General features: G+C 30.9%; 1 protein-coding gene across 1 annotated transcript in view; it reads left to right on the top strand.

Moving 5' to 3' along the window:
- Positions 1 to 739: 739 nt before the first annotated feature.
- Positions 740 to 12,288, top strand: part of Smp_135380 (putative hunchback protein) — a gene marked incomplete at both ends in the record, with an annotated part of 22,043 nt that continues 10,494 nt past the window's right edge. The window contains 2 exons of the mRNA XM_018789697.1: positions 740 to 929; positions 1,562 to 1,705. Of these exons, the coding sequence (XP_018655114.1) occupies positions 740 to 929; positions 1,562 to 1,705 (334 nt within the window). The remainder of the gene's footprint in view (positions 930 to 1,561; positions 1,706 to 12,288) is intronic.

Below are 12,288 nucleotides of genomic sequence, written 5' to 3'. Positions count from 1 at the left end.
AGAATTTAAATATAGACACTAATTTTTAGTGTTACTATCTAGAAAGACAATGGAGGTTTTAGATTTATGCCGTCCACTCACAATTACAAATATTCACCCAAATCCTTCATCTGAAGTAGGAATCCACTACTTAAATATCTGCTGGTTTATTCAAAATAGAATGACTTTGCTTTTACAAACTTATTTATTTCCAAAGGTGAGATACGGTTTGAAAAACTAAACCACTTTTTACTGATTATTTTTACATAGTACTGAAGAACTATTTCCAGAAGGACACCCATCTGCTCAAAGTTCCTACCAGGAGGAGCAATTTATAAATATAGATTGCTGTTCAAGATTTGATGTATCTAGTGTAGATAATAAACAAACATCAGCTATTGTAAATACGGTACACACAATGAATGGGGCACAACAATACACAGAAACAAACAGCGACAACTTCTTATTAAAGCATAATCATTCATGCGGTCTCAGTGATTACAAGGGTAATCTGAATCAATATCCATGTCCTCAACCAGAATTAAATATAAGCGCCAGCTATCCGATTACATCTATTCATAATAATACTGATGAACATACTTCACTTGAAATTAGCTCTGAAACACAAAGAGCATTAGAATCATCGAACAGTACTCCACCATCAGCTGAAAACACCGATATTCACTGTCAAGAAAAATCTAATTTACTGCTTACTCCATCTCATCATTCTCCCTTAACCAAAACTACATTAAATAATCAAATGATTACTTCTAACTGGACAAAAAGCGATCAATGGAATACCAACTGTTCAGTATCTAATCATCAAGCAAATGAGCGCCAAAATGCATACTGTTTTAAAAAAGATACAAATGAACACGTATTTTTAGACTATACTGATGCAAATTCAACTGTTATACAATCCCCTGATGCATTTACAGATGATCGAACAGGTAAATAAATTTACGGATTGTATTTTAAAATATTTTAATCAAACAAGCTATATTCCATTCAACTATCTTACTAACAATAAAATCTTAGATCACTTCATAATCATATGTCTGTAGTTTACATGAAGACAATTTTTAAATGAATAGTGTTTTTCACTTAATCATCAAATACCTATCAACTAAAGTATACCTAGATAGGTAAGGAAACTGAAAAGTTCTTGTTATACGGCTGAACAGGTTGTTAAACAAATAACTCTAAGGAATTATTACTCGTGAATATATTACCGTCATCAAACACTATGAATGAGTATTGTTCATTTTATTTGAACCATGAAGTTGGTTTCCATTAATCTTAAACGTTAGAATTTTATATCAGACTGAGCACCACAAAAAATCACTGAATTTTGAATGAATCCATAAATTTGATTGTGTCAAGATGCATTTCATACCAATATATCAATTACAATTCATTTAAGTGTTTCTTTTAACAGTTGCTGATGTATAATTGTAGGTCGGTAACTCATATATTCGTATTGTAAACAGTGATGTAGTATTCTGTTAGTCAATGATATAAATAAGAAAATAAAAGAGCTTTCAAGTGAAATAACTATACTTCCTTCTTTCCTTCCTCATAGGTCATTCAATAGTTAGTAGTGATGCACAATCATCTGGTGATGAATCCGATGAAGAAATGAGTTTAGTTAATTTCGAACACTTTACAAATTCAATGCAACCAAATCATGCTGGTTTATATTTCTGTCATTTATGTGATTTTGCAGGTAAGTTATACAGTTGTCTGTTGATAATGAAACCCAACTGATCATTTTTGCACTTCGATGGTGTTAAAGAATCTTGTGTTGACTAGGAGGTTCCAATCTCAATGTGAAACGCATTAACAGTTAGATTATGAGTCGCAAATAAAATGGGATGGATGTTTCGGATTCTATCGCTAGACACGATCGAAAAATAGAATAGCCCTTTATTGAGTTGACCATCAATTGCGTCTTTGATTGTAAATGAGTAGAATGTATTCATTTTATCGTACTTTAATGCATATGAAGAATATCAGTTTAAAAAAATCGGCGGTTGGAATAATATTTTATATCCTTCAAATATGGTAGCTTAGAATATGAATTGTATTTGATGAACTTGGATAAATTTATATTATGACCACATAATTTTCTATCGTTTAGTTACTAGATAGTTGTTTCCTAACCCACAGAACAGGTAAGTTTTTAATCCTTTCTTCATGTACCTGATTGAAGTCAAAATTCTGATATAAATAAAATATAGTTAATTGACGATAATGACCAATTAAAGTGTTAAAAACGAATGTGAATTCTGAGATTTGTCTTTTATGACATAACAATGAGAAACACTAAGACATTAAACTCACCTTAAACTATATCGCCTACCGTCTTTAGATTATTCATTGTCTCACTCAAGCCGATGATGCAGTTTTGTGTTATCTTTTAAAATATTACAAACCTTTCTAAAGATTTTCAGCCTGAAGAAGGATTCCATAAATTCTTAATACAGGGCGTTGTGCATAAAATCTATTCTGTCATGACAAAAACATTGTGCAAAGTTCCCTGCGTCACCATATATGTACACTGCTCGTAAGTTTTATCATAGCTACAGATCTTAGTCTTTTTGCTCCTGGATGTCAACATAACTTGTGTTTTCCATGATACTAGTGATCCTTTAGAGACTATTCCCAGTCTTACTCAACTTTGCAATTAGGAACTGTGTTACTAAACTGTAAGAACTACTCTATGAGAGAATGAATTTACTAAAATTAAGTAGTTATCCGTCCAATCATGTATAAATAAAGGCTTTTTGACGAACTATTTGTGATTATTTGATGTCTAGATAGTTAATTTTTTAATATTTGTACTGATCACATGCACAGATCAGTTGGATGTAACTTCCTTGATCTGGAACATGTTGCAAAGTTCCAAATGTGGTCAGTGTAGACCATAAAATACTGTCAAGTTTAGATAACAGTAGTCCATAGCGAACTATTTATGTGTCTAAATGTACTTTGCCCGTTCATTGTGCTAAATTCCCTGCGTCATCATAAATGTATACTGCTAGTAAGTTTTATCCAAGGTAAAACACTCATCTAGTGTCTTCAGTGTTTTCCCAACTAATGTTGTGCTGTAATAAAGATTGTCTGAATAATATAAACTATTTAACAAAACAATTTTATATTCTATGAAAATATAGTCCTCCTATCTGTTAAAAGTATTATAATATTTATCAGAATGGGGTTTTGTGGAGATTTTAGTAATTGTATATAGTTGAAATCATGAGTCAATTGAAGCTAGACCACCATGGAAAACCTGGAAGCACTGGACGGCCGTTTCATCCTATTGTGGGACTCCCTAGCAGGGCGCATCCACGATCCCGCCTCACGAGATTCGAACCCTGGAACTATCATTCTCGCACGCGAACACTTAACCACTAGATCACTGAGCCGGCATCCAACGATGTTAATTGACTCATGATTTCGTGATTTCACTATAAATCACTAGTGACTGGCTCCGTAAAGTATTTCCTGGAGTTCTAGTGAGAGGCAGTAATCAGTGGAGTTTAACCAGGCCTATTGCGAGATATCAATTCACTGAATGCATTGATGAATGGTTGCTCAATTTCGTGGATTGGTTGAAGTTCGACATTGACACCGTTGGATGCCGTCTCAGTGGTCTATCAGTTAAGCGATCGCGCGCGAGAATATTAGCTCCAGGGTTCGAATCTCGCGAGGAGGGATCGTGGATGCTCACTGTTGAGGAGTCTCACAATAAGGCGAAACCGCCGTCCAATGCTTCCAGGTTTTCCATGGTGGTCTAGCTTCGATTGACTCATGATTTCAACTATATTATATTATTATATATCCAAAATACATACCATAAAATACATTATCTTTTCACATAAATTAATTTTTAGAAAAAAACTTTTAATTAAATAATCATTGTTCCCACTACAGTAATCATCTTTAATGAAAGGACATCAGTTGTTGCTGTTTTTTCAAGTTTTAGGTCAAATACTACATATATATAAACTAAAATGTATTATTCTGATAAGAACTTGCTTGTATAGAAGAAAATGCGGGTTTAATATAAACAGTGAAAAATTTCCAAATTTCACCTGAAATCTATTTTCATTATGTACAATCAATTTAAAGTTACCTTAAACATTGAAAAAAAATTTTTATTATAAAACAGAATTAATTGGAATCCATTGTCTTTTGTTGGCAAATGTTTTTGTTAGAAAAAAAGAGAAAAAGAAAAGAAAAAGAAAACCCAATCTCTTCATGGTTCATTTTGAAGTTAGATTTAAAATATTTAACATTCTAGCTGATTAAATTATTATTCAAGTTTATATAGTTGAAATGTACAATGCATAAAATCTCCTATTTTATGAAAAGATTCTGATACTACTAATTAATATTGAGTCTTATTTATTTACACAAGCTCCATATATTTAATGGTAATTGAAATTTCAAGTGACTTACAAAATAAAATACATTAAATTTTTTTTAAGAATTCTGAGGTAATAATTGAATTCGTGAGTCGATCTAAGGTAGACCAGTATTGAAAACCTGGATACATTGGACTGCTGTCTCGTCTTAGTATGGGACTCCTCAGAAGTGAGCATCCATGATCCCTCACGTGAGACTTGAACTAAGGATTTTCAGTATCACGCTCGGACACTTAATTTCTAGAACAATGAGCTGGCCAGCATCCAACGGTATTAATGTCTAACTTCAATAGTTTCATGATCTTGAATAACCTTTCGTGCATTGTCTGAAGTGGATAACTGTCTCCACTCGACAAGAATTGAACTCCACTGGTCACGGTTTCTCACTAGAACTCCAGGAATCTATCTTCAAGCTAGCTAAGATCGGCTCATGAATTCAAATATTAAAATTACTATAATCTCCACAAATCATCATTCTGATAATTTTGAGTTAAGCAGCCTCAAATAAAAGAGCAGTGTTTATCTAGCATACTTCTTCGAATAATATAAATTTTCGTTGTAAATATTATCATTGAAAGTAAATTCAGTGAAGTCATTAAAATAAAGTGAGTATATGAACTTTCAGATGAAATGATGCTCAGTAAGATAGTAAAAAATAGAGATAAATATTATACTTTAATTTGATCTAAGCAATTAGATAAGTAAACATCATTTAATCTCATCTGAAAAAAAATAACAGCTTCTGACAGTATAATAAACTTCTTTAAATCTTGTTTTTTGGGAGCACTTTTTTGACTCTATGATCTTTAAATCATGTACCAAATATCAAAAAAATCATTGAATATAACAAAACATGATTTCTGTTAAGAAATAATAACAAACTTGTGTTAAATGGAGTGCTACTTTATATAATTGAGTTTTTCCATTCAATTACACTAATTTGAATAATCAATACTGACTATTATAGCACTGGCTACTCTTTATGACTCATATGAAGTTGATTCCCAGTTTTTGTTTTTGAATTTGATGATCAAGTATGAGATCATTTTGTCTTCGATAGTGATTAATAGAAATTTCATTCCGTCGACAACAATAAAGTGAGCGGTGGTAGATCGGAGCTACAAACAGTTACTTTAAGAAATGAGTTAACCAGTTTTAAGTAGGTGATTCACTTTAAAAATTACATAAATTCTGTAAACTAGTTTCTTGTAAGTTAATTATAGGACATGCAAATCATATACTATAAGTTAGCTGGAATAATATACTGACACTTGATCAATTCGATGAGGAAAATATTTTGCTTACCTGATGCACACAATCGTTCTGTCATAATTCTCATTTATTTATAACTACTAGCTAGATTACTTTCGAATCTCTAACAAAATAACATCCATTCTCACTACTAAATAATCATGTTCACAACTGCAACAATAAAACAAAGTAAACTGATTGTATTACAAGTGATGACAACAAAAAAGCAGTACTTAAAACTTGTCTTCTCAAGAGTAAAATTCTTGATAATAAATTTATTTAACTAATCTTAGAAAGGGGATGTACAGTATCTTGGAACGTGGTTCTTTTATCATTAAATTAGTTGAAATTCTAATGATTAAGAACTACCGTTGTTCTATATAGATCATCATTAAAGTTGAACTAAAACTTAAATTACAAAGACCTACATCAAAAAAGGTAATATACAACGAGAAAAAATTATTTTTCCCTGAATGTCTTCAGTGACATGATTGATTAAAACGAAAAAGTAAAATACACGTTTTAATGTCCTCTCTTATTATTCCGTTAAACAAACTTTTTCTCCTTATCCAATTTGATATAACAAAACAATGAATCTGCTTGTAATTTAGTTTGTTTATCAACTTCTGTTGTATATCAACTATCTAAGTGATCATAAACTACATCCACCATCAATCTTTTGTTTGTTTGTTCTTTTTTTAAAAAAAACTAAAACTTCTAACTGTTTAATTAACTTTTTAAAAAGTCCGTTTTTTTTCTTTCTTTGTTTTCATATTAGCCATCTTATTTTTCTATTTACCAAGAACAGAAAAAAAAGAAGTTAACTCTTTACTATTTCCTTTAATCTAATATAGAATCACAATTAAAAAAAAACTTATTTGTTTTTCTACAAAAAAATTATGCATGAAAAAATTATTTTTATCTTTTAAACTCATTTAAATTTTTAAAAAAAGTGCGCGCAAGATAGAAAAAAAACAAACACACACACAAAAAAAGGGAAAACTGAAACTTAAAACGATAACGACATAGAAAAAAAAACAAAAACTAAAAATATCATTTGCTTATTTCCTGAAACTTAGATTTCTTTTTATATTTCCCTTGTTTACCTTTTTTTTTTTTTGTTTTTTCGTTGAGGGAAAAAAATTCCTAGAATATTAGAATAATTTTTTTTTGTTCATTCTTTCATTCATTGGTGATGATGATTAAAAGTTGAATAGAATATTGAACATTTTAAATTGAGGAAAAAAATAGAATGAAATAATTAAAACAAAATTTATTTGAGATTGATATATTTAATACATTGAATTAGATCAAATTTGAAAGGATATTTCCTGAATAAATAATTAATTATCTAATAAATGAGCAAACCATAATAACTTTTTTTCTAGTTATGTAGATGTTTACATTCATATACTATTTGAATTCATTTAGACAAATGTTAACTATTTTCTTCAGGTTAAAGCGCCGGACATTCGCTTTTCGTCCTCTCAATTTCGTAAACAACACCCCCGCCACGAGAAGGCAGTGAGTAAGACTTCCCTGGCAGAGGCTATATACGCGTGGCCATGTGAGATCATTTCGAGAGAGAGGGCGGACTCTCCCCACTCTCAGCCGTACCAGGACATTTGTAATTCATAATCAAATCTATTTTAGTCAGTTAAATAAATACTGAAGGGCAGTGACTGATTGTATGATGATTTAATGAATTATTAAAGCTTTTGATTGAGATCATGAATCGAATGATGTTAGACTACCATTAAAAATCTGGAAGCACTGGATGGCTGTTTCGTCCTAGTACGGGACTGCTCAACAGTGCCCATTCATAATCTTGCACACGGGATTCAGGATCTTCAGTCTCGCTGGAGAACGTTTACCCTGTAGACCACTGAGGTGGCCGGCATCCAACGGTGTTAATGTTTAACTTACAGCAATCTATGAATGGCTGCGGACCCATTCATCACCACCCGGTTTTCATTAGTGGTTTAACATCGATTCATGTTCTCAATAAAAAATTTAACAATCTCCACAACCCTATACTGGTAATTATTATTAAAGCATCTAGACATTGTATATTTATTTGGAAATATGTATCACATAAATATGTGTTTAACTCTAACTTTTGTATTGAGGAAATTTTAAACATTTTTAACTAAAATATAGAGACGGTAGTGTAATATATATTCTTTATGATGTTAGAACTCAATCGTTAGTCAGTTCAAAAATTATTTTACAGTCTTGATCATTTTTCAGATTTAATGCAAAGACCGAGATTTTCAAGGCATTATTTATGACTTAGTTATTAGTAAAATCACTGTTCATGAAAAGTCTGAATTGAATTTTAACAGAATTCTTGAAGTTGTCACGTTGAATTTCTCGTTTCTTACTTTTGTTGATTTTCAAATTCACATTTATTAGAGTGAATAGAGTAATTAAAGTCTGAATAGATTATTCGTACTATTAAACTAATTATCATTGAAAACGATGACCAATGAAATTAAAATTAGCAAAATTACTTACTTACTTACTTACTTACGCCTATTACTCCCAACGGAGCATAGGCTGCCGACCAGAGTTCTCTAACCCATTCTGTCCTGGGTCTTCCTTTATAGATCTATCTAACTTTTGTTCATTCTTCTCATGTATGTTTCCATTTCTCAGCGTAGTGTGTTCTCCGGTCTTCCTCTTCTCCTTCGGCGTAGAGGATTCCATGTGAGAGCTTGCCTTGTGACTCAGTTGACTGCTTTCCTCATTGTGTGTCCTATCCACCTCCAGAGTTTAATCCTGATTTCTTCCTCCGCCTAATAATATTAAAATGATCTATTTATCTAGAAATTAAACGATGATAAATTTTATTCCAAAAAAGTTTTTGAATGATTTTAAGCTGATAATCCATCGTATTAGTTAGAATAACATTTACAAGATTTAATAATTCTCTTACAGACTAAAAGGAGAAACTTTTTTCATAACAGTCTACTAAAGTGTAGAAATGTGTTATGCATATGAATGTTTTGTTTGACTTTCCGACTTGATAAATTCATTGATGGTTCCTCAAGAACTAATGATAGAACACCATCAAATAATCAAATATCAAAAAAACAAACAGTCACATAATTAAAGAAGATAAAATGACAAACTTAAGAGAAAAGCATTGTAGCAAATGAGAACTTAGGTGAAAAAAACGGATAGATTGTTTAATGTGAAACTACACGATCGGTTAGTGAAGTATAAAAATCACATATTAAATACATCATTTGCATATCTTCTTTGTGATGTTCTTTATCTACTCCATTATTTCTCCAGATCTGTTGTTATTTTGACTGCTCTCCAATTTCTTTTCTGTTCTCTTCAGTTCAATCTTCTGCTGATAGGTATTTCATTTCCTATTACGGTTGCATACTACTTATATCTGTCAGCATAAGTAGCATACAATCGTAAAAATCAAAATGAGTACGAGTTAATTTAAAGAAATAAGTGATTTGAAAATATGAACACAGTAGGTTGCTTACCGGTCAATAACATTTCAATTTCCCTGTTTGATTTAGTTTTTACCCGCCATATTACAGAACTCAATAAATAGTGAACCAGATCATTAACTCACATTGAAACTTATAACTGACAACTGACTAACATTCATTCCTTTATTTTTAATAAATATGTTACTTTAAACCATACTTTAACTAAGAGTGATTAAATATTTTACCATGTATTTCCTTACAATCTATTTGTTATATTTGTTGGAAATAACTCAATATCGTCTACACAACTATACAAAAATGTATGAACAGTATGAAGTTTAGTGGGAACTAATCACATTAAAAAAAGGATTCTAATTTATTTTCATTACCATTCAAGTTAGTTTTTGTCATGGACTAATTTTATTTAGTTAACCAATTAAAACTATAGCCCAGTAAACAACCCTTTTATTACAGCTTATGACTTTTTCGTCATATGCTGAACATGATTTACTTAATCTGATTGTCCTTAGTTTCAGTGATATGTACACGCCTCATTATGTAGTCCCCTCAAAATTTACAATCAAATAACTTTATGACTGTGAAAGATCATTGAAGTAAAATAACCATAAATTTATACTATGATAAAAGGATGAAGGTACTTCTCATGAAGTAAAATGCTATTACATCACAATTATCAAAAATATTATTTCTCAGAAGTTATCATTTTGACTGTTTATTAAACGTAAATAAAAAACTTGTCTTTTTGGTATCCCATTAAACAAGAAAACATATAGAATCAATTCAATATCTGATATAAGTTCATCTGCTCACTCCTAATCTGTTCAACACTTGTCATCTTACATTTTTCATAAAGTAACAATATTCAATATAGTCAGTCACTTCGATAAAAGTGATTATTATTTACATCATTACAGGTTAACCAACTTTTTCCACTGAATTTTGAATCAGTAGCTAAATAGTTTCTTAGTCCATTTTAGACCCTATAACGCTGATTTTCACCGTGTTTACGGAGTTAAGTTTATTACATTTACTCGATTCACATTGATACTGGTCAATCATGGAATATAGTGACCTTGAGTGCTGTTAGAGATATGAGGGCGATTCTCACTTTCATGTTGCCCACATTGTGGAAGGAACCTGAAAAGGAAATTGGGTTAGGGGTGGTGTTAGTGACCTGAGAGCCTGACCTCAGAGCCCAAAGTACAACTGCTTGAAGCCGGTCACACACGACCTTTTTGTGAGTAATTTTCGTGTTAGCTCCGTACTTGTTGAGACCTTACCGTCAAAGACGGATATACGTGGGATAAGGCAAGTTGTGCATTTTTAGGGTTGACCTTTTCTAGCCCCACCCTTCCTTTGTGGGAAGACAGCGTTGTTGTTATGCTCGCTGTCTGAAGGAAACGCCTTACTGCCGTCACACCTCTGTACAGTCAGCAGTACGACTTCGCACTTGGACCTTGGGTTTGCTGCTTTTAGTCTTACTGCCCCTCAACCGATTAGCCAGTATAGCTCGATTGGTTCATTACGATAGGCAAGCCAGACCACCACGTTAAGGTAGCAACAACAGTGGGGATTGATACTGGTACAACTGAGAACCATAATAAGTATACACCACCCAACAAACGATGAATAAGAAATAAGTGAACAAAATTAGTCTATAGTAAGTGATACAATTCAGTATTTAAAAAAATTACGGCCAAGAAAGCTTACTTCAGTTAAAAGAAGAATATCAAATAAAAACTAGAATAACATTTTCATTAATTTTCATTCTAACTTACCATTTATTATCAGAAGGGGGTTTAGTGAATATTTTAATCATTTTATATAGTTGAAATCATATGGAGTCCTACAATAGGACGAAATGGCCATCCAATGCTTCCAGATTTTCCATGGTGATCTAACTTCAATTGACTCATGATTTCAACTATATAAAATTATAATTTATTATTAAAAATTATTTTTAAAATTCTAAAATAGTTTTATTCATGTTTTACATGTTTTACAGTTTCATTCATGAATTTTATAGATAAAAACTTTTTTTCTTTTTTTTTTTAATTTTTAATTTATCTAAAATTCTTTTTCTTAAAAATACCAAAAATTAAATATAATAATAATAATAATTATTATTATTACAGTTATATCTAGATTTCTTTGTAGCAACATTATTATTATTATTATTATTATTATTAGTCAAAAAAGATATTAGCATATTACATTAGAATAACAGAATAAAGATTATTAGGAGTAGAAGAGTAAAACAGAAAAAATTTTTTTACTCAGAATAGAAATAAGTAGTCATATACATGTTTGTACGTTCATGTATAGGGATTCAGAAGTTATATATGTATATGTGTATATATAAATGTAGAATAGGATTGCATGCATAAAATGTCTTTCAAAAGCATCAGGTGTACAGGTGATAAAACAATCTCTCTTTTTATAAGATAAAAATAACACGAAAAATACAAAGGAATATTCATGTATCCTAATATTTAAACTAATAAAAATAAGGTTAAAAAACAAAAAAAATAATAAAGAAAAAACTGAAGAAAATTATGAAGAAAAAAGTTTTATTAACAATCATACGACAAAGGAAAAAAAAGGGATGAATAAATGGTGATGATGATGATGATGATGAAGTGGAACAACTGAACAGAAGCAAAGAAAAAAATGGAATGTATACAAACAGTAAATAACTAAGCATAATGTTAAATAGATAAACTCATTAAAAACATGATATACAAGTTAGTAAATAAATAAATAACTAGGTAGATTTGTCATTATCTTGTTTATGATTGGTTTATTTACAAAAAAATCTACGGAGGGAAAAATTGAATAAATAAAATGAATTTTTACAAATGATGGAAAATCTACGTCGATATCATAAGTTTTTATTTTTTTACTTATTTTAAAAGAAATCAATTTTAGCTTTCTCTTTTTTAGAAGGGGTTTTGTGGAGATTTCAGCATTTTCATAGAGTTGAGATCATGAGTCAATTGGAGCTAGACCACCAAGGAAAACCTTGAAGCCCTGGACTCTGTTTTGCACTGTGCCATTCGCCATGACGTGTTTGAGCAATCCTGCCCATTACCTCCATAAGGGCCACCAGTTGTTCAAAACCCGGCTCCTCGCCGACCATCATGATCTGAATT

The sequence above is a fragment of the Schistosoma mansoni genome, chromosome W, assembly GCF_000237925.1.
Source record: "Schistosoma mansoni strain Puerto Rico chromosome W, complete genome".
Lineage (NCBI taxonomy): Eukaryota > Metazoa > Platyhelminthes > Trematoda > Strigeidida > Schistosomatidae > Schistosoma > Schistosoma mansoni.
This window is presented reverse-complemented; position numbering and strand designations above follow the sequence as displayed.